Source organism: Panthera tigris, chromosome B2 (genome assembly GCF_018350195.1).
Source record: "Panthera tigris isolate Pti1 chromosome B2, P.tigris_Pti1_mat1.1, whole genome shotgun sequence".
Taxonomy (NCBI): Eukaryota; Metazoa; Chordata; class Mammalia; order Carnivora; family Felidae; genus Panthera; species Panthera tigris.
The window spans coordinates 122,178,602-122,200,511 of record NC_056664.1 but is presented as its reverse complement, the minus strand read 5'-3'; the positions used below and the strand labels follow the sequence as shown (position 1 = coordinate 122,200,511).

Genomic DNA, 21,910 nt, shown 5'->3' with positions numbered 1-21,910 from the left:
GGAGAGACTATCTTTTCCCCACTGAGTGGTCTTGGCACCCTTATCAAGGATCCTCTGACCATATACACAAGGATTTATTTCTGGGCTATTTCATTGGTCCATATGCTTATCTTTATGGCAGTACCACACTGTTTTGATTATGTTTTGAAACCAAAAGTACAAGACCTCCGACTTTGTTCCTCCTTTTCAAGAATGTCTTATCTACTCAGGGTACCTTGAGGTTCCATATGAATTTAGGATTAATTTTTCTATTTCTGCAAAAACAACATTGGACTTTGATAGGGATTGCATTGACTCTGTAGTTGCTTTCGGGAAGTGTAGACATTTTAACAATAAGTCTGTCTTCTATCTAGTCTGTGAACATAGAATGTCTTCCCATTTTGTCATCTTTCATTTCTTTTGTTTTGCAGTGTACAAGTCTTCTGCCTTCTTGATTAAGTTTATTCCTAAGTATTTAATTCTTTTTGATGCTGTTACAAATAGAACTGTTTTCATAATTTTATTTTCAATTTTATTTAATTTTAGTTAATTTAGACCTAAATTCAAATAGCCAAACGTGGCTAGTATATTGGATAGCATGGATGTTGATTACTTCAGTCATCACAGAAAGTTCTATTGGACTTCAGTCTGCTTTGGAGTATTTGTCTGTATTCTCTCTTGAAAGTTATTTGTATTCTAAACTTAACTCTAATTGGAAAATGAAAGTCTTTGTCCTGCTGGGAAACTTGCCAGCACCATTGACATGGGCACCTTGCTGTGCGTTCCACCTTAGTGTAGCCTTGTGGAAATTATTAACAGGGAAGATTATTGTATAGACCGTTGGCTACTAACTCAGATCAGGACGAGGATAAGGAATGCCTTTACACGTGTGGTCCCCAAATAGGTGATTGGGTGCCAGACCAATGAAAAGACATCTAAAAGAACTAAGAGAGTAAAAGCATCTACCTGCCTGAGAGGATGTTATCTTAAGTATGGGGCATTTTTCTAACCTGCTCTTTCCCTGTTTCCCCTACCCCTTTAAGGTGGTCAGTTTTAGGAAAGAAATAATTCATTCAATGCCACTTTAAAAAAAGAAGACTTTTTTTTTTTTTTAATGCAAAAAGAAGGATTATACAGGTCTTTGTAGGTTCATTCCCTCAATGCCTGTCTTATCAAGACCCAGATGATGAAATTCATCCGTGTATCCCCCGCATCACGAGCTACACTTCCGGACTTATTTTCCCATTCAGATCTCTCCTTAATTTGACTTCAACCACATTTAAATGTTTCCAGAAAAAGGAAAAAGCTACTTGAGGTGCATAACCCCAGCTTCTGTTGGGAAGAGCCCCGGGCCTTCCACTCTGGCACTGATATTCCCAAGGCATAATTGCCACCCTCTATCCCTTCCAGAAGGGTCCCATGTGCCGGCTGCCACTTTCGTGCCCAAGGACTACAGCTGCTCTCTGAGCCCTCACCTCCCACCTTCTGGGACCAGAAATGGGGGCAAAGGATGGTCGTGCAGCCACAAGTGATATAGAGCTGGCACACATCTTGTAAAACTTGTTCCTGCCCCAGTCTTCATTTGTTTTATTTAGAAATCCTGAGAAGACATTGAGTATTATTTGATACTCATGTTTTTCCCCCGCCTACAGCCCAGTCAAGCAACTAGAATGCTTCTAAGGAAAGTGGAGAGGAGCAGTTAGAAGGGACACTGAAGGGAAACAAACGTGGGAAAGGAAGGAAGAGGGGAGTTGATGCTGGTACCGGGCAGAAAGAAGAGAAGGTACACTACCAGCTTCTTGGCCCTGCGGCGAGATAAGATAAAGTTCTGTCCCTTTCCTTGGGCTCTCACAGTCTGCTTTCCTGCAAGGATCCTAACAGAGTTAAGGACTGACAGGTGCTTGCACAGGTGTATCCAGTGAGTATCCATTCCCAGGCCAGAACATTGTTGGCAAGTTTCAGATACTTAGAATCAGTCTTTCTTGCTCTGTGGTTTTTTGTTTTTTGTTTTTTGTTTTGTTTTGTTTTGGTCTTTTTGTCTTGGCTAACTATACATTATCGGAACACTCTGGGTTTCCCTTTGCTCATTTCCACTTAGAAAAGGTATCACTCTCTGGCTGAATTTATAGGATGCAGCTAGAAAAGGGATAATGTTTTGACCCACTCTGCCATTTCAATTTTATCCCTAAAGAAGAAGATTAAAAATAGCTAGAATTCTTCACCTGGAACATAACTTTTCCTTCAAGAGCAAGAGGACATTAGGTGAGAAAGGACTTATTTATGTAGTATCAGTATAAAGGGGAAAATATATTAATGTCTGATGTAGCAGACAGGTATTATTTAAACAACAACAAAAAAAAAAGACTGCAGTTATGTCCATGTTCCAAGGTGGAAAAAAAGAAAAAAATGCTAAAGAATTAAAAGATAGGGGAGAGGGGAATGGAAGTCATGTTAATTTTGATATTTGTGTGGTTTGAACCAGACAGTGAGAGATTTTGCCCCAGCTGATTTTAGGCACAAAGTATATATAGGTGCTTTCTAAGAGTGTAAGTGTCTATTTTTTTTAAACAACTATAACTCCAGATCAGACATCCAGAGCTTTATTATTAGTGTCAGATTGTGTTAATTCAGTTGACAGTATTCAGTGTTAAGCTAACAAGGGCTTTTTGTGGGAGTGGAATGGGTATAAATGACAAAGGTTGGAAAATTTCCAAGAAGTCACTCAATGGGTTGTGGCTCCACTATTGAATACTGTGAATGGGATTGTCCCACTCCTATAGCAAAATCTAATTCTTGTGTTTCTCTGAACTTAGGGCTATAAAAGAGACAGAGAGAGAGAAAACCTCCCGTTCCAACCCACGTGTGGCATTCGGAGGGCTCTGTCTCCATCTCATCCCAAAGTAAGATCACCAGGGCCCTCCCGACTTTGGTAAGCGAAATTTAAGAAGCTGGCTGGGTTGTTCCATGTTGAAGAATTTGTAGCCTCTGTTCTCTGAAAGGAAACTATTCTTTCCACACTGTTTGGCATTGACGTCAGGAATAATATTTTTTCCTTGGAGGAAAAGAAAAAGAAAACAGGAAAGAGTCTAGAGTGAATATTTTTGTGTTTGCTACATAAAAAACAAATACACACAGCTAAATATCTTCGTTTCTTTTCCTTATTGGTGTTCTAGTACTATCATGGGGTAGAAGTGTGAGGCAAGGAAGGTTCGGGAAAGCCTACTCTGATGTCTCCCGTTCTCTTGCCACTGTTTGTCACCCAGGCTTCCATCCAAGTCCTTTCCTCATCTGCCTGGCACACCCAGACCAGCCTCCTCCTTGCCTCCCGGATCAGTCAAAGCTACCCCTGCCCAGGTCCGGCCCCCATCCCCTGGCAACATCCGCCCTGTCAAGAGAGAAGTCAGAGTGGAATCTGAGAGAAAAGAACCCGAGAAGGAACCCCAGAAAGTTGCCAGTGAGCCATCACTTAAGGGCAGAGCACCTTTAGTGAAGGTGGAAGAAGCCACAGTTGAAGAGGGGACACCTGTCAAACCAGAGGCTGCTCCTGGTAAGATTCAGCTGACTTGCGATGGAGTGTGGGGTGCTTGCTCTTACTGGGGACTTGGAAATTTTATTGAGGTTAATTTTGCGAACTTTTCCTAAGTGTGATTTTGTTTTACATACAAAGAATCATCCAATCAAAATCCTACTTTTGGAGCCATAGTATATTAATTCGGGTAGAGTTTATGACTCCTTTTTTTTGGCTGAATCCAGTGTTTCACAGAATGTGGTGTTCAGACCACCTGCATCAGGATCGTTTGTATTCGTTATCTGTTGCTGTGTAACAAATTTTGCTAAAACTATGCAGCTTGTAACAGCAGTTACTATGTCATGTCACACAGATTCTGGGATCAGGAGTTTGGAAGCAGCTCAGCTGGGTTGTTGGCAGGTGGTGCATACACATGGCTGAGCTCCACTTCATGACACATGAACCTGGGTTACTTGATATCCTTACAGTCCATCCGCTGGACTTCCTGGCTTTCCCCAGAGAGCACGATCTGAGAGAGAGCATCACGAGGAAGCCACACCTTTTATGCCTAGTCTCAGAAGTCCTACACACAGAAGTCACAATTTCGGTCATCTTCTATTCATTAGGAGCAAGTCACTGGGTTCAATTTACACTCAAGGGAAGGGTGTGAGTTCCACCTTTGAGAAGGAAGATCTTACGGAAATATTTTTGATCCACGATTTCTATAATGTTTTAATGTACAGAGCCCTGGTCCTACCTCAGACCTACTGAATCCAAGTCTATGCCAGATCCAGGGAGTCAGAAAGACACCGAGCTTAGCCATCAATTCCGGTGCAGGATTGCCAGATAAAATACAGAATGGCAGTTTTCCTGTGCCTACGGGAGTTTCAGGACCACTGGCTAGCCTCTTTGCTTGACAGAATTTGTTTCAGAAGACCCGATGGATCTCCTCTCTACCAGGCGAAACCAGATACTATCTAGAATTTAAAAATCACCTAGAACTAGGAATTCAGTATTTCTTGTTGAAAATTGTCTTCGTTCAAAAGTTTTCTCCTTAAGACTTAATTTGAAGGTAGGTGGTAGGAGCAAAGCAAGAATAGATGACTCAAGACAGGCAACAGTGTCATTAGACAATGGAAGAGTCCAGTATTTGTTTGCATGGAAAGGGGTAGAAGAGAAAGGCCAAAAAGTGCCCTGAGGACAAAGAAAAAATGAGTAGGGGCAGAAGGAGATAGGTGAATCTTGAGAGGAGGGTCTAGAATGCTAGAGATCACATCTCACAGCAGGTGCATCTGCGTGGACTCCCTCCCGGATCAGCTCTCTCGGCCGTTTCCTGAATCTGAATAAGGCCATGGGACTTGTGCTCCATCCTGGCATCAGGACAGACAGTGGAGCCCAAATGTATGGGAATACTAGCACTGGCTCCTGAAGAGGCCTATGGCTCCTCCCACCTCAGACCTGGAGACAGCTGTGGGTAGACAAAAGGGACCTCTTCGTCAGGTGTCATCTTCCCAGCCTGAACCTGGGCTCGTGGCAGAGACGCTGAGGAAACTCGTAGAAAGGCTTTAGTCCTCTAGTAATGAATAGTCACTAAGAGAAGGAATCTTTTTAATGTAACGAAAGGCAAATGGAAGATCTCATCTTTTTGCTCAGGGTATAACTTCCCACAGAACCTAACATGAGGCTCTCTACCGAGTACACACTCGATACATGTTGTTAACTGATGAACTTGTATAAAAATAGGACTTGGTGACAGAGCGTCAGCCCTGTAGGATGGCTCACTTACACACGCACCTTTTTGTTATGTTGCTTGGTTACAAACAGAATACGGTGAAACCATGAGAACACACGGTAATAAACATTCCCTTTTCTTTTACAATGACGAATTCTAGGCCTGGGGTGTGGGGAATGCTAGTTTTTGTTTTGTTCTTTGGGTTTTGTTTCCAGTTGGTTTTCTCGTTGTACCTGTTTGTACAGCTGCTTCAGCCCCAGCCGTGGCCCCCGCCGCCCCCGCTCCAGCGCCGGTCCCAGCCCCAGCCTCAGCCCCAGCCTCACCATCCACTGTGACTGCTTGCGCTTCTCCCAAGACCTCTGCGGGCACCACCGACCCGGAAGAGGCCACGAGGCTGCTAGCTGAGAAGAGGCGGCTGGCCCGGGAGCAGAGAGAGAAGGAGGAAAGGGAGAAGAGGGAGAGGGAAGAGCTGGAAAGGTAAAGCGGTGACCGTGCTCAATGAGCGGTGACCTCCTAGGGATACCTGGGATTAAGTCTTCTGTCTGAGGGACGAGAGGTGGTGGCAGTCATGATGGTCAACGGATTAGCTGCTTCACAATCGTGTCTCTGACCGCTAAGTGATTTTTTTTTAAATCACATTTTCTTATCATACTGACAGTGCCACAACACTGATGGGGAAAGGCTTCAAGGAAAAAAATCTGTCCATCATCTTACCAGTTTTCAATAATTGGAAGAGTGGATTTGAGATCATCCTTTCCAGTCTCTGAACAGTGTGCAGGTTTATAAACGTACATAAGTATGTACACACAGGCATCTATTTACATAATTCTAAGCACAGTGGAGGTACATCTGTACCCTGATTTTTTTTTACTGAACATATTTCTGATCTCCATATTTCCTTATTATCTTCCTAATTATCGTTTTAAAGCTACATAGTAAGAGTTGATGTTTTCTTCTAGATAGAACTCTCAGAGTAGCTGGGTGAGACAGTTAAGTGTCCACATGATTGCCTGCTAGTTTGCTGGAGGGACAGTTTGCTTAGTTGGCCTCCTCCTGGGGCTAAAAAAACCCAATGTCAATGCAAATTGTTCTTCAAATAAGCACAACAGCACCTTGGGGGCGTGGGGGGGTGGGGAGGACCACAGCCCCTGTGCTGGCAGCGATCTTGGACGTTCCCTACCCTTGATCCCAACAGGACTCTTACATGGTCCACCTTCCTCCTGCCCTGTAACGGAACATTATAACCTTTATTTATTTACAAAGCTTTCCTTGCGGGGAGGGGGTCGAATTCATTACTAAAATGTCTCGTTAGTGGATTAAACAAGTCTCGGCCTTTAAGGGTAATTAAGTTGCACGGACGTCCACAAAACAAGCGCTCCTCGAAATACTAGTGGTCTCGTTTTCCTTCTGTTTACTACAAGGCCGGAAAGATGAAGCATGGAGGGTGGCTTCACGTTTTGACCACGAACCACGCTGAGCGTCCCCGGTGGAGATCCCCCCAGCCCTCAGAACAGAACAGACTGCCCCTGCGGGAGCCACAAACCCGAGCCTCTGTCCAGGGAGCCCCCTTCGCGTGTCTTTTTGCAGACAAAAGAAAGAGGAGCTGGCGCAGAAGGTGGCGGAGGAGCGGGCGCGGCGCGAGGAGGAGGCCCGCCGGCTGGAGGCCGAGCAGGCCCGGCAGCGGGAAGAGCAGCTGCGCCGGCGAGCGGAGGAGGAGCGGGAGCGGCGCGAGCGCGAGGGCGAGGAGCGCGCGCAGAAGCAGGTAGGGGTCCGCCCGGCGGGGCCCTGGGGAGGGGGGAGAGTGTCCAGGGTGGGGGTGCAAGTCCTCCCGCCCCGTCTCGTGCACGCGCTCGCCTCTTGCACTTCTCCGCGCACCCTCGCGCCCCCACCTCCGGGAGCCCCCTCCTCACCCCCCCACCCCCACCCCCACCCCCACCCCCACCCCAGGGATGGGGGCAGCAAGCAACCCTGCTGCCCAGAAGCACAGGCCGCCTTCTTGTTTCCAGAAGGAAGAAGAAGCTCGCGTTCGGGAGGAAGCAGAGAGGGTTCGGCAGGAGCGGGAGAAGCACTTCCAGAGAGAAGAGCAGGAGCGCCTGGAAAGAAAGAAGGTGATTGCATCTAACGCGGAAACCTGGGATGCTAACTGTGCCCATTCTTCCCCAGACTTGAAGCCACGGGAGGACCCAGACACTAGCTCACTGCTCTCAGAAAGCACGTGTGTTCTGCTCGTGGTCTGCTTGTTTAATCCACTAACGAGACATTTTAGTAATGAATTCGCCCCCCTCCCCGCAAGGAAAGCTTTGTAAATAAATAAAGGTTATAATGTTCCTTTACAGGGCAGGAGGAAGGTGGACCATGTAAGAGTCTGTTGGGATCAAGGGTAGGGTAGCTCTCAGGATTCATCATCTCCTCCAAAGAACTCAGTCTTCATAGTGGGGCGCTCACCGTAAACAGTTCCTTCTGATTCATGTGCCTTCAGTCAGTTCCAGCTTTGTGAATAATGCCAATTAGGCCAAAGCAGTGTGTATTATAATTACCCAAAGTAACAGACGTGTTTTAATGACCCATTTGCTTAGTCAGTGAAATGTGCCAGGCTAGCCTTCTTTCTGGATTTGATCCTTTTGCTCAATTCTCCCTTCCTTGTAGCGACTTGAGGAGATTATGAAAAGAACAAGACGAACAGAACCTACAGATAAGGTACTGAGATGGCCATTTTTAAACTATTCCTAATAACTTTTTTTTCCTTTCACTTCTAACTTTAACATTAAAAAAATCTCTTTTTTTTTTTTTTTTTTTTTTTTTTTTTTTGTAGAAAACTGTTGATCAGAGAAACGGAGATATAACCAAGGGAGCTCTCACTGGAGAAACAGGTATTTGCTTCAGTGAATTCAAATAAATTCAAATGTAGACAAGAGTTTTTGAATTAACTCTCTAGAGCTCGAGATATTTCTTGATTGGTTACACACAAAAAAGTTACTCATTGATGTACAGAAGCTTAGGTGTGTGTCATCTAGTTCGCAGATTTTCCCCTTATGGAAAACGCTCTTGTATTTGTGGCAGATGTTTTGTCATATTAGTTTATACTCTAATGGTGTGCTTAATAACTTAAATCATTTCACATTATAAGTATCCATATCTGTGGATATATATTTGTATATCCCTGTGTGTATACACACATAAATATATATACACACATGATGAGAAGAATTTTGTTGGTGTCATAAAACTAAATTTCATTTATCATTTACTGTCTGCTAAATTAGCATGTATTTATATTTGCTCTTAAGTACTCTAAACGTACACATTTTGAAAACTTGTATTTACAGCAGTTCTCAAAAAAGAATTTATGCATTTTAAACTTCTGATTTCAGAATAGAGTTAAAATTAAAAATTTGCTAAAATTTCATTAGAAAGTTGTTGAGACCTATAGGCTTTGGACAGAGATCATTAATTTCTTGGTGATTTTCAAAGAAATTTGCTTTAAATAAAAGTTGCCTTAGTGTGTTAGTACCCAGGTTCAATTAGTATTTATTAAGGGGCCTCTTTGTGCCAGGATGTATACATCCTGCATACATTTTCTTGTTGAACTTCCACTGCAGCTTTGTGAGGTTGAGTGCTTTATCTTGGAGTCAGCAAGCATTTCCAGAGACCTGCCATGTGCCAGGCCTCCTTGCAGGTGCTGGGAGTCCGTGGGACAGGCCAGGCCAGGCCAGTTCCCTTCCCCTGAGGAGCAGCGTGACCAACCCAGCTCCCAGCGCTGAAGTGCAAGCTCATAACTCTTCCTCTGTGATCCCACATCATCTTCATGATTGTACATACAGGTGGTGGGTAGAGAGCCCATCGTGTAGCCTTCCTCTTTCCTCATCTGCAATATCAATATGATAAGAAAGGACCAGAGATACCCCACTTTCCTTTGCTGTTTTTTTTCTTTTAAGACTGGACTAATCAAATGATTTCATGATTCCTTCATAGTAGACTTTTCATGGTTTTTAAAGATGCCCTAATTATATTTGTTTGGAAGATAACCCTTGTGATCGCCTATTAACCCCACTGCATTATTGCAAATCTTGTAATACGTGGCGACCCTATGAAGGCGTAACCCCCAGTGAGTCATCAGAATGAGCATTTTAGGATGTAAATTGCACCATCGCAGGGTTATTTGAGGGGCTGATGCTGTAGTTCGTGCATGGCCAGCTTCCTTGTTTTTTTTTTTTGTTTTTCCGTCTTCCCCCTTCCTGCTATTCCCTTAACAATTCTTTCAGTATTCTTTGTACCTCAGCTGGAGAATCCACCAAGGCAAGAGGGAAGGTGAAACTTGCCAATCATCCTGTGTTTATCAACACTCACAATAAGTCTGGTTTGAGTTCATATGCTAAAAGGGCCTGAGGTTTATCTGGCTAACAAATATTCCTCTTTGTCCAGTCCCATGTGTGGTTGAGGGCTGAATGCTGTTGCCAGGGCTCCAAAGAGAATTCGAGGGCAGGCAGGCAGGTGAGTTTTCAGACCTATCGGTAATCTCCGAGGCTGCCTACTACCAACTTGGCAAATTCTGGCATCTTTAATAAAGTTCAGTTATCAGACTCCCTGTACCTCTAGCGGCGTTACTGAGCTCGTGCTATGCTGTGAAATGAGACTTCCTTGGAACTCGGACCTTTATGAAGGTTTACAAGACTTTAAGGAACCCAGGCCCAGATCTTAGAGTCTGTCATCAATATTGTTGGCTTACGCTGGACTGCGAAGTGGAGCACTGAATGAAGAGGTGGCACAGCTAGGTACAGTTCACTGGCCTTCCGTTTGTGAAACCCTTATCTTCTAAGTGCACCTAGAATTAAAGTGAGTTTAAAAAAATATTTCTCATCACTTGAGGTAGTTCATGGTGATTTGCTCCAAATCTAAAGATACTCACTGTCAGCCTGATCAGTCAGCTTACTGCTGTCTTCACCAGTTGCTTTGGTTTCAACATTATATACTTTCTGTCCAAAGTCTATTCAGTGCAAGCAAAAATAACACCCAACACTGATTGCCACCCTCATACCGTGCTGGACACTGTCGTAAGTACTCCGCATATGTTAATACATTTAATTCTCACCATAGTGCTGTGAGGTAGGTATTCTTATCCGGGAGGAAATGGGAGGCACCGAGTTTGTGGCCTGCCCAAGGTCACACAGGTGGTAAGTAGCAGAGCCAGGAGATAAATGCAGGCATGCTGGCTCCTGGGGTTTGGGTTTGACCATAGAGTAGTAGTAACCCTTTGTCCCATCCTCTTTGCTGTTATGTTCAGTGGTATCTGCCCTTCCGTGTCTGACAGACTCTTCAGGAAATGGAGAACCAGTGGCCAGCCCACATGCCGTTACCTCACGCCAATCAAAAGTGACTGTGGAGAGGTGAGTTGGACAACCGGGTCTTTTCTATCGATTCGCATTAGAGCAGAGCACTAATCCCACCAGAACTTCTTAGGCCTGACGGAATTCCAAAATGTTAACATAAAGATTTATTTTTATTTGGGTTCATTAACTTTGGGTAGAGCTGGTAATTCCATACTCAGAAAAAGGCAAAATATCTTTTTACTGAAGTCCTTAAATATGATAGGTTTGGGGTGCCTGGGTAGTTCAGTGGGTTGTGTCTGAGTCTTGATTTAGGCTCAGGTCATAATCTCATGGTTGTGGGTGGGTGGCTCAGGTCATGATCTTACGCACTGAGTGTGGAGCCTGCTGGAGAACTCTCTCTCCCTCTCTCTTCACCTCTCTCTCTCTCTCTCTCTCAAAATAAATAAGCCATTAAAAAATATATGTGGATAGTCAGGTCTGTGTGTGCCTATTAAAGAAGATTACGGGGAAGAATTTGTTTGTATATATTTAACATGATCTAGACCATATTCATATCCTTTGATGGCATATAACTGCTGTATTTTTACCATACAGAATATTCTAGTAACTCACAGTTGGTTCTCCAGTAAAATAATTTCGATGCCAATAATTCTTATATTGGTAGTAGGGCTTCTTATAGAAGAAATAAATGGTTCCTAACAACAGTCAAGAAAGAATTGTGGGTTGAAAAAAGATTGCCTTTCTCTTCTTTGGCATTTATATCGACAGCATCATAAGAGCACTCTCAAAAATGAAAAATCAGGGTGATCCTAGCCTAGGCCTAAAACTCATCATAGAGAAATTTTAGAAATATTTGTAATACTGTTCAAAAATTTCAGCTATGACTTTTTTTAATGTACTTAGTTATATTATATAAGTTATCCTGTCTTTAATGCCAGAGTCTTTGTTGCCATCAGAGAATTGAAGGTCTTCGAGTTAATTTTTTTCTTAATCTAAAAACACACATTGCACGACATTTTATAATATTGGCAGCAATGAAAAGATGAGTCATCCTAAGACAGACATCTAAGGTGTTCATAAGTCATAAGACATCCATTGATACGTTTCTGGAACAGTAAAATCTTTATTTTTCCCACTATAATACCAAAGAGAAGAACTTTCCTAAGAGAGATCTTATTAATAAGCTTTCAACTACGTTGAATAAATTTATTGTCATTACCCAAGATATATATTAAGTCATACTTTATTCTTTTAGTTACAGCTTGATTTTCAAATAAAATATGCATCCCCAGCCGCTATAATTTATGATGTTCAACTCATTACTTTAAAAAAGGAGACTTTTATGAAAGAATAAAAAGTACCACAGGGAGAACCACATTATTACGATAAGGAACAAGTTTAGTAAGCCACTGATAATTTTATCTGATCAATAACAATAGTTTGCACGTTAGCTGACTTTTTTCAGTGGTAAAATCATCAAGTAAATAATCATTATGTATATAAATACCTGAAACATAATTGTACCATGTAGACTGAGATAGAGATAAAATTCGATTTTCTCTTAGCCTCTGCACACAGAACAGCAACAGTTTATAATTAAAAAGTATAGCAATATGACCTTACTGATGTCATCCTTCTTCACCCAGGTGACACACTGTCCTTTGTCATACATGTAGTATGATATGATCCCTGTCAACCATCAGGAAAAATATAAGCATAGACTTTTCCACTGTCACCTAATAATATAGGCAGGTCCTGATTAGTATCAGCTATGAACATTAGCATATAATACTAGAATGACCTTAACCAATTAAATTCATTGGCCCCCCGTGTACCTGCCCTTTAAGGAAAAAAATTCTAGCAGATTCCCAGTTATATAAGAGGTACCTTTATTATTTTCACAGAGATAAACTTGGGTTTAAAATGTTAATAGCTTGTATTTGTTTAGAAAGCCAAAACAAAAAATAACGCTACTAGCCCAAGGCTATTCAAATTAAAAGAGGTCATTTATTGTGACGAATATTTTTCTGAAATTAAGCCGACATTTATACATGTGGTACTGACTGATCCCATTGGCATGAGGGATGTTCTTAGCTACCGTGAGCTTCTGCATTTATTTCACCCGATTTAAACTGGTTTAAACTGGTTTAAAACCTCAAATCTCTTTTCATACAGTGTACCATGACGTCACTTGGCTTTTACTTGGCACCGACCCAATATTTATATGCCCAGTTCAACCCAGTTCATTTGTCATCAGCCCTTGCCACATAATGTGGTACAGTATGCTCTGAAATACAAAGTGCAAAGTGAAGCACTAAAATCGTGTAAAACTCAGCTTTATGATAGTCTGCTGTGTAGATGATCAGACTATTCTTTGGGGGCTTTTTAAAAAATTTTTATCAGAACGAAAACATGAACACAGTCCATTTCTGAACGACTCTGGCCGATAGGGGATGTTTAATGTGCTGTTGTTTCCTGTTGCATGATACAGAGTGTGTGAGATGCAGCCCAAGAAACTCTGATTCTCTCAGTTATTTCTAAATTTATCTTCCTTGAATTTGTGCACACTGATGTTGAAACAATTTGTGTTTTCACTTAGCATCATCTTTTTTAGTAACAAAAAGTGCAGAAAGAAGCGTTTTTTATTTTTCTAACCTATGTGCAGTTTCAAGGTTAGGACCCATAGTTGTCAAAAACTAGGTTTTAGGGAATAAGTCCTTTCTCATAATTTCCATACCTTTTGTAATTTTACAGGTTTTGTTTCCGTTCTTTTTTTTTTCTTTCATCTTTGAAATTGAATATCCCTACTGTGCTTAGTATATCAGTCAGGGTCCAGCTAGTATATCAGTCAGGAGAGAGAAACCAGCGAGATTAATCTGAATAGGAAAGTTTAACATCAAGAATAGTTAACTGTTACTTGGGATTAGAGCAACAACATATTGCTAGTAGGAAGTCAAGAGAACTCAAGGGTAGAGGAGGGGCACGTGGGTGGCTCAGTCGGTTGAGTTTCTGACTTCAGCTTAGGTCATGATCTCACGGCTCATGCGTTCCAGCCCCGCGTTGGGCTCTGTGCCGACAGTTCATAGCCTGGATCCTGCTTCAGTTTTCTCTCTCTCTCTCTCTGCCCCTCCCCTGCTCATGCTCCGTCTCTTTCAAAATTGAATAAACATTTAAAAAAAATTTTTTAATAAAAAAAAAAAGAATACAGAAATAGCAGGTATAAAGAGCAGCCACATCCCTGGGCCATACCCAAGGAAGAGTCACCTGCACCATGGCTTCCATTCAGACCTTGTTCGAGAAGGTATGGCCGTGACCCACTAGATGGTGAGGAAGTTGTCGTGTATCTTGATGGTGGAACTTGGCAGATATCTACTCTAGAATGCTTGGGGAGGCTGTTCACCAAGAGGTGTCTCAGTAGAGGCAGAGACTTGTCTACCACAAGTCGGCCCTAGGTAGGTGCACGGAGAAGCCCTTCTTGCTGCCGGGGCTGGGCTGGGTGCTGAGGAAGCCTCATGGCACTGTGGAGGGCAGACAACTGGGAATGCCACCTGCATGTCCCGCAGCAGCCTGTCGAGCAAGCACAACCAAACCAGGAAGCACAGTTTTCCTCGCCCAGCGTCTCTCCAGCAGCCTTAAGTGGCGAAGCTTGAAGATTGTGCCAGCTGGCAAAGGAAGATTATTTAAAGGACCCCGATCCACCTGGGTGGCTCAGCCTGTTAAGCGTCTGACTCTTGATTTCCACTCAGGTCACGATCTCACAGTCGTGGGATCGAGCCCCACGTCAGGCTCCACGCTGACGGTGTGGAGCTTGCTTGGGATTCTCTCTCTCTCCCTGGCTCTCTGTCCCTCTCCCACTTGCACTTTCTCTCTCTCTCTCTAAATAAATAAATTAACGTCAAAAGAAAAAAATTTTTCAAGGGCCCACACCCAGTTTCAGAGCAGGAATGAAGGATGAATTTGGAGGCAAAAGCAAAAGAAAACAATACCTGACAAGTTTACCTTGTCTTTAAAAAAGGCTCCTCCTCAGCTCTTTGTCATTCTAGTCCTATTTCTCTGGAGATTCTTCAGCATGAGTGTGAGGTTGAGGAAGACGAGCTTTAGAACCAAAATTCCCAGGCTGGATTCCCTAGTTTTATCTCTGTTCTCAGACTTTGGGATTAACCTACTTAAATAAGACTTAGTTTTCTCATCTGGACACGAAGAGGTTTTTCCCCCCAAAGTTCTGGAGGGTCCAATGAAATACTGTCTGTGAAGGCGCTCTGAAAGCTGTTGTACTATACAAATGTCAGATGTTATTTTACCTTTATCCTTCTCAAGTACGGTGTCCAGAAGACATCAAACACTGGTGTAGCTGCAGCGTAATGTTATAAAAAAATGCTTTTATTGTGTCTGATAGCACACCTTCTCATGCCTCCCATTTTATTGGCCTTTTCTTTAACCACAAAAACATGAGGAATCAGTGTCACCCAGATCCAGTTTACAGAGATTCCCAGATCTCTCACCTCCATTGTGACTGATAGACAGGTCTTCATCTTCTGAGGATGGTTCAGTTTACAGGTCTCTAAACCCACTGCCTTTTATGTTGTTTACATTTAATGATTTTTCCCGTTGTCCTCAAGGGATTATTCTTACAACCTACATTTCCCAGAATAAACATGACCTGGATACTTAAATTTTACCTCCTACATGTCCAGTTACTATACAACTAATGTTAGCACTGACCCCTGAGGCTACCTGCCACTGAGACTCTCCTGCCTGGAGAAGGACCTGCCCGTACTGACCTTTCATACTCTTCCCTATAAGACAGTTTCCCGCTCACACTCCCTTTGCTTCAGTGGGGGGCTGGTATTTTTAAACAGTATTACTTCTGAAATCCTGTCATTAAAGTTACAAACAAATTGCATCCATGGATGTTCCCTTTTACCCTCAGTTTCAAGTCCACCTTGAAATCACTTCCCAAGTCATTGTTTTTTACCTGAGTGCATTACGGTCAATGAAGCCTTCCATAATTCTTGTAATCCGTCAATATGTTTATAAAATACCTTACTAGGCACCTAAAGTAAAGTCATAGATCCCTCCAGGCTGCTCACTAGTGAGTTAAATCACTAACTGGAGGTTCCCAGGGTCCCTTCCCAAGAACCTGACCTGGGTGACCCTCTGTGGAAATCCATCACAACAAATGCTGTAAGCACTGCAGCAGGGTTTATTCTCAGTAGAAAACTCCAGTCCTAAAAATGAATATTTTTAGTTCAGAATCGGAGGAGTTTCACTTTTCCTAATGCCTCGGCTACCTAATACATTGGTTTACCTTCTCTTCAGGAAAAATAAATGAGTGCGGTAAACTGGGTTATATTCACCCCCATCTCCCCCTGGAGATATGTCAGCACACGGTCTGGAAGCACCCTGGGATGATAGTGTCCTCCTAGTATTTTCCAGCAGCTAGGACTAGGAGTAGCAGCAGTTCCTGGTGCAGAGAAACCCTGAACCAGGAACACCCTGAACCTTCCTTCAGCCTCAAGGGGCCTGAGTGACACTTCTGGCCCCTGTGGTTTCTCCTGCTCTCAGCCTTTGGTGTGCAGTGCTTTTAAAGCCTGAAAACAATTCTCCTTGCCCAACAGGATCCCCACTGACAGTAGGTAAATTGAAGAGGGTTGGAGTTACCAAAACTCTGGCCAGCTTTTAAAGGTACAAAGAAATAAAGGAGCCTGGGCAGGATGATTCCTATTCCAGAAACCATTTTTAGTTCTTGAGAATGAGTATTAATAGAGGGGGAGCCCATAGGATGGAGGAGAGTATTTATTTGTGGATAACAAACTTGCTTTGGAACAAGAAACAGAGGATACAGATGAATTTGTGAGTACAAGTATGTATGGAGTGTGGAGGAGGGAGGACAGACATTATTTTAAGTTTCTCAGGTCATTCTGATATATTCTTCTAACCCCAGCAGAGAATCTGTTCTAGTAGCTAAAAAATTCTCATGAGCCACTGTCTTACCTTGCTAATACCCAGAAGACATTTCATGCCTGTTCTTGGCTCTGGGGGCTGTCTTTTCAATAGAATGATCCTTCTATCTTAAATGATTTGTAATAATTTTGACTTTTGACCTAGTGCTTTTCCTCCCAATCTTAGGAGTTTATAATTGTTTTTAGTTTCCCCTAAAGGGAAAGTAACATTGCCACACACCCGTCATTCAAACAGAAAGAAATGTATCACTTTTAATTTTAAAGTTACTTGCTATAACATGACAATAAATGTTAAGAAAGAATAAGGTCCTGGCTACAGTAAGCTGTATGGACTGTCAGATTTTACCATGAACCTAGCCCCCTTCCCTGGGCAGATTTATTTTAAGTAATCTTTACACACAACGTGGAGTTTGAACTCACAACTCCCAAGATCAAGAGTCATATGCTGCACCAACTGAGCCAGCCGGGTGCCTCCTCTTCAGGTAGATCTTAGACGGACCAAGCAAAGTACACAGCCTTCAAGACTCTTGCACCCAGCTTCGGCTGCCAGAGTATAACCAAAGAACAAGAATTCAAAAGCTGGTGATCTTACCCTGAGAGGACATACAGATGCCTATTCCCTAACGCCAGTGACTTCATTTTCAGTTTTATCGTTTCTGCTGGTCACTGTGTCTTTTGAACATTTAGTAATTGGACATCCAAAGCATATAGCACAATCATTCCTCTAGTTGTGCTAACAAGTAAGAATGGGTGTGGAGGTCAGCTAGGAGTGGGAGGGGAAAATGAAGTCAACTGTTGACTCAAGTCTGGGTTAGTGTTGCCAGTTCACCTGTTAGCACACGCAAGCCTAGAAGGTGACGGCGCGGATGACCAAGGAACGAGGCTTGGAGACACACCCCTCTGCTGTATCTTTTGCCAAAACTTCTACTGAAAATCTCTTTGGGACGAGAACCAAAACTGTTGCCCCGGTTACAGAAAGCCTTTGTGTTGGGAAAGAACCTGGAGGCTGGGTGTGGTGGCTGGCCAAGCACTTAGAACAGCAATGTGAAGTGTGTGTGTGTGTGTGTGTGTGTGTGTGTGTGTGTGTGTGTGCGCGCGCGCGCGCGCGCGCGCACCCACACTCCTGCAGACTCCAGTGATACAAGCCTTCTTGGTGAAATAGCAAAAAAGCACCATTATACTCTGAGTCTGTATAATGTTTTTATGTTATATTTCACCGTCTCATAAATAATACTTTCAGTGTACCCTACAATAACGTTGTGAGACACTTAGGACAGGCTTTTTTTTTTTTTTTCTCAAGAAGAAAAGTTTTAATGATTAACAAAAATATACCAAAATATCTAAATCAGAAATGCTTGAGAATGTGTTCCACAAAATCATCATTTCTCACCAATTAGGTAAACTGTTTCCTCAATAAGGGGGGAGAAAGCAGATTCCTCAAAAAAAGATGCAGTGGAAAAATTTGAGGTATGTTAGCTTTATGTTACCATTTAGGAAGGAGACAGAAAGAGATGAATTGACATGTTAAAGTTCAAGCAGTTGGCACTATACTACACATCTGCTATTCTGATCTTTGGCCTCTTTTCATAGACCTCTTTCTATAGGTAAATATTCAGTTGATGATCAGTATGTATTAGAAGTAAAAACCTTCACAATTTTTGCTTCATATTCTTAGTCTTTTTCATTTTCCATTTGACAGTTTTAACTCTAGAATTTTGTCAAATGGAGTCATTTTTTTAATGTTTCTTTATTTTGAGAGAGAGAGTGCAAGAGCAGGGGAGAGGATGAGAGGGGGAGGAGAGAAAAAGAATCCCAGGCAGGCTCCGTGCTCAGCACAGAGCCCGATGTGAGGCTCAATCCCATGACTGAGAGATCACAGCATGAGCCAATATCAAGAATCGAATGTTTAACCAACTGAGCCACCCAGGCACCTCAAATAGGGTCATTTTGAGTTGCACACTTGAACAAATTATGAAGATTGCAAATATTATGTTTAATGCTGCCCTCAGATAAAGTGAACAATTAAAATAGCGTTCATTTGGGGCGCCTGGGTGGCTCAGTCGGTTAAGCGTCCAACTTCAGCTCAGGTCACCATCTCATGGTCTGTGAGTTCGAGCCCCGCGTCGGGCTCTGGGCTGATGGCTCAGAGCCTGGAGCCTGCTTCCGATTCTGTGTCTCCCTCTCTCTCTGCCCTCCCCCGTTCATGTTCTGTCTCTCTCTGTCTCAAAAATAAATAAACGTTAAAAAAATTAAAAAAAAAAAAAGATAGCATTCATTTGCATAGGCATTGTTTTTACTGCATTATAAAGCATAATAATGAACATATAAAAGACTTTCAATTTGGTTTTGAAGGTTTTAAAGAGAGGAAAAAAAACAAAGAGAAACTGTAGGTAGAAAATTAAGGATTTGATGGCCAATTGAATGTACCTCAAAAATAGATCCAAGATATTAAGCATGAATTAATGAGAATCACATTCCGGTTAGGCTGGTCTTAAACAATTTACCTATAAAATTATGTACATGTTTTAGCAAGCCAGAGCTACCCAGGAAGACCTAGAATTTGAATAGCCACGTAGTATATAAAATGGCATAATGAACAAAACACAGGACCAGAGATCAGGAGGTCATGCATTCAGTTTGGACCATGTCTCAGTAGTTCTGTGACTCTACAGATTATCCCCCTTATCCCGAAATTATAATCCCCTCATCTTTGAAGTAAAGAACCTAACAAGGGCTACTGTTTATCAAACAAAGGTGTGTGAAAATGCCTGCAGTAGAAATTGTTAAATGTGTGTTGAAACAATGATCTATTCTAAGTGATAAATTATTCCATTTTATAAATTTCTGTAACAAAAAGAACAGATTTTTACAAATAATGTCAAATATAAATATGTCAAAATTCACCATTTTTGTGAATGATATGGTCAATCCGTCTAACGTTTGATTCTAAAATTATTTATTATAAAATATTTTTTTGTTTTTTTAAATGTGTTTTCCAATTTTAATGCTAATTCCTTTCAATTTTGATTTTTCAAATCCCCTAGTACTCCCAATTTGGAAAAACAACCAAGTGAAAATGGAGTATCTGTTCAGAATGAAAATTTTGAGGAAATTATAAACTTACCCATTGGATCTAAATCATCCAGATTAGATGTCGCCAACAGTGAGAGCCCAGAAATTCCTTTGAATCCAATTTTGGCCTTTGATGATGAAGGGACACTTGGGCCCCTGCCTCAGGTAGATGGTGTTCAAACACAACAGACAGCAGGTAAGCTTGCTTTGCATAGCCATCACAGATATGTGACACTGCGTGAGGGAATGAACCTTCTGCAGTATGACTGTTGACATGTGGCAGCGGGACCACATGGAAAAGATTGTATATGGATCATAGAAACTGAATTCTGAGTTGGACTGGGCAACTTCTTGGGCCTGTCTCGTTCTCCCACCTGGTAGCACAAATCCAGTCTGCAGCACCCACTGGGTGTCCATCAACTTCTCACAGGCAGTCCTCACAGCCCAACAGCACTCATTGCCAGAACATGCTTCACAAAGACAACCACTTAATGTCTGGTCATAACACAGAAACCATTGGGCCTAGTTACCCCAACTGGTGTTTTTTTTTCCATCTTTCCCAGATCTTCAGATATATGAAGATCGCTGTCATCCTCTCCCATTTTTTCTCTTGTTCAGGTTTAGCAGCTTGGATGATACACTGTTGTCCTTTTTAAGTGTCATAAGATAGTTAGATTTTAGGAAATTGGACACTTATTCAGAACTAGGGGCATATGAGCCCAGTGGTCTTCTCTCCTTTGTTGAATGACTGTAAGCTGTTGTGGAAACTACCAATGACTCTCTTATACCATCTCTGGGACTCATACTTGACCTGAATTCTTTGTGCAAAAAGAACAATAGCTTTATGTGATGCAAAGAAATAAGGAGCAACATCAAAAGTTACCAACTCAGGAGTCACAGCAGCTCAACAACACAGTCTCATCAGTCTCAAAAATAGGTGGAATAATCCTAGCTCTGTCTCTTTTCAAACCTATTTGAGTTCTTTCCAGTTTCTCTTCCCAGCAGATCACTTTCATGTATCGACCACCATCTCTTCATACTTTTATGAACAGACCTGGCCAGATTCAGACTTATTTGTGGCCAAATTATTGTGTCTTTTAGATTCTGTCTGTGACCTTGCGACAAATATTTTCCAATTTATCTGGCTGGAAAAGGCAGTGTTGAACCATCTGTCCAAATGAAGCTAGTCTTTTTTCCTTCTCTAATATACTACCCTTGGGAGTATAATTTCACTTTAGTGATCCACTATTCTAGATTGTTAAAGGAAGCTATAAGGTCCATTCCAGGTCTGACATTCTGATTCGTAAGCCAGTGGAAATAATCTGATTGCTGGTATGTTAGTACTGCTGATGCAGCTTCCCACTTTGTCGTGTCACAGATTCGTGTCACAGATACGTAGAGGGGGAGGGACATCCAGATGACCTGCTGCCTCGTGTGACGGGCCTTAACTCACCTTTTGATTTACCTGTCGTTTCATTCTTACTGTTCTTACACTTCTGTAACTTCTATAAGAACGTGGTCCAGTGTCTGTGATCTGAAATGGTATGAGGGTTCTTTGGGGGTCATGACTGTTTTTTTCAACAAACACTTATTTAACCTCCAACCTTAAGCCTGAAGCATCAAGTACTGAGGATATGAGACCAATGAATAGAAGTCCCTAACCTCAAAGAAAAGTACAGTTGGTTGATGTATGTCATTTAGAAAAGTAAATGATATAGTCTAAGTTCAAGTAAAGAAAGGGACGTGTTTCCTGCTAGTGGTAGAATTTGTTAATAATAACAAATTTTTTGAAAAAAATCGCCTATTCTTATACAGGAAAATATCTAGAAAAGCATAGTAGTTTTAGAAATGTAAGATATTGTGATAGTATTCTTTAAGTAAGATTTCAGATAAGTACTAATTTGCTTTTTTTTTTCTGTCTCCTCATATAGAAGTTATATGAGCATTTCTTCTGAAGAACCAAAGCAGAAATTTAATAAGAATTTCTACAATTAATGGAATTCCTTCCATGCTATAAAGGAGCATCCCCATCTTCCAGTTTTCTAAAGATTTCTTGACCATCCTTTTGAAAAGACTTTATTAAAGCCAGCTAAAGACAACAGACTGGATAGCTTTTCTAATAATTTTCGCCAATAGAGAAAAAGAAATTTTCCTTATCCTTCAGTACTTTACAAAGGCTTTTTCCAGTGTGCTCCTTCTTAGCAAATCAATATTTTTCTGCATTCTCTAAAAGACAAGAACATTTGGCTATTTTAAAAAATGGGCTGACTAGGCATGATTTTTCACATAAATATTTTGGTCTTTAAAAGCTAATGTAAAATTGGCACAA

The 21,910-nt window shown here is 41.9% G+C and overlaps 1 protein-coding gene across 7 annotated transcripts in view; it reads left to right on the top strand.

The window, feature by feature from the left end:
- The window catches only part of MAP7 (microtubule associated protein 7), a 176,605-nt gene extending 154,923 nt beyond the window's left edge, over positions 1-21,682 (top strand). For 5 of the 7 annotated variants that reach the window (XM_042987205.1, XM_042987202.1, XM_042987206.1 and 2 more), the window contains 10 exons: positions 2,793-2,908; positions 3,243-3,526; positions 5,435-5,696; positions 6,807-6,981; positions 7,226-7,327; positions 7,866-7,916; positions 8,032-8,089; positions 10,501-10,603; positions 19,554-19,777; positions 21,513-21,682. In XM_042987205.1, the coding sequence (XP_042843139.1) occupies positions 2,793-2,908; positions 3,243-3,526; positions 5,435-5,696; positions 6,807-6,981; positions 7,226-7,327; positions 7,866-7,916; positions 8,032-8,089; positions 10,501-10,603; positions 19,554-19,777; positions 21,513-21,523 (1,386 nt within the window). In that variant the 3' untranslated portion in view covers positions 21,524-21,682. The remainder of the gene's footprint in view (positions 1-2,792; positions 2,909-3,242; positions 3,527-5,434; positions 5,697-6,806; positions 6,982-7,225; positions 7,328-7,865; positions 7,917-8,031; positions 8,090-10,500; positions 10,604-19,553; positions 19,778-21,512) is intronic. The other 2 variants (XM_042987204.1, XM_042987203.1) reach the window with 2 other exon arrangements.
- Positions 21,683-21,910: the final 228 nt, after the last annotated feature.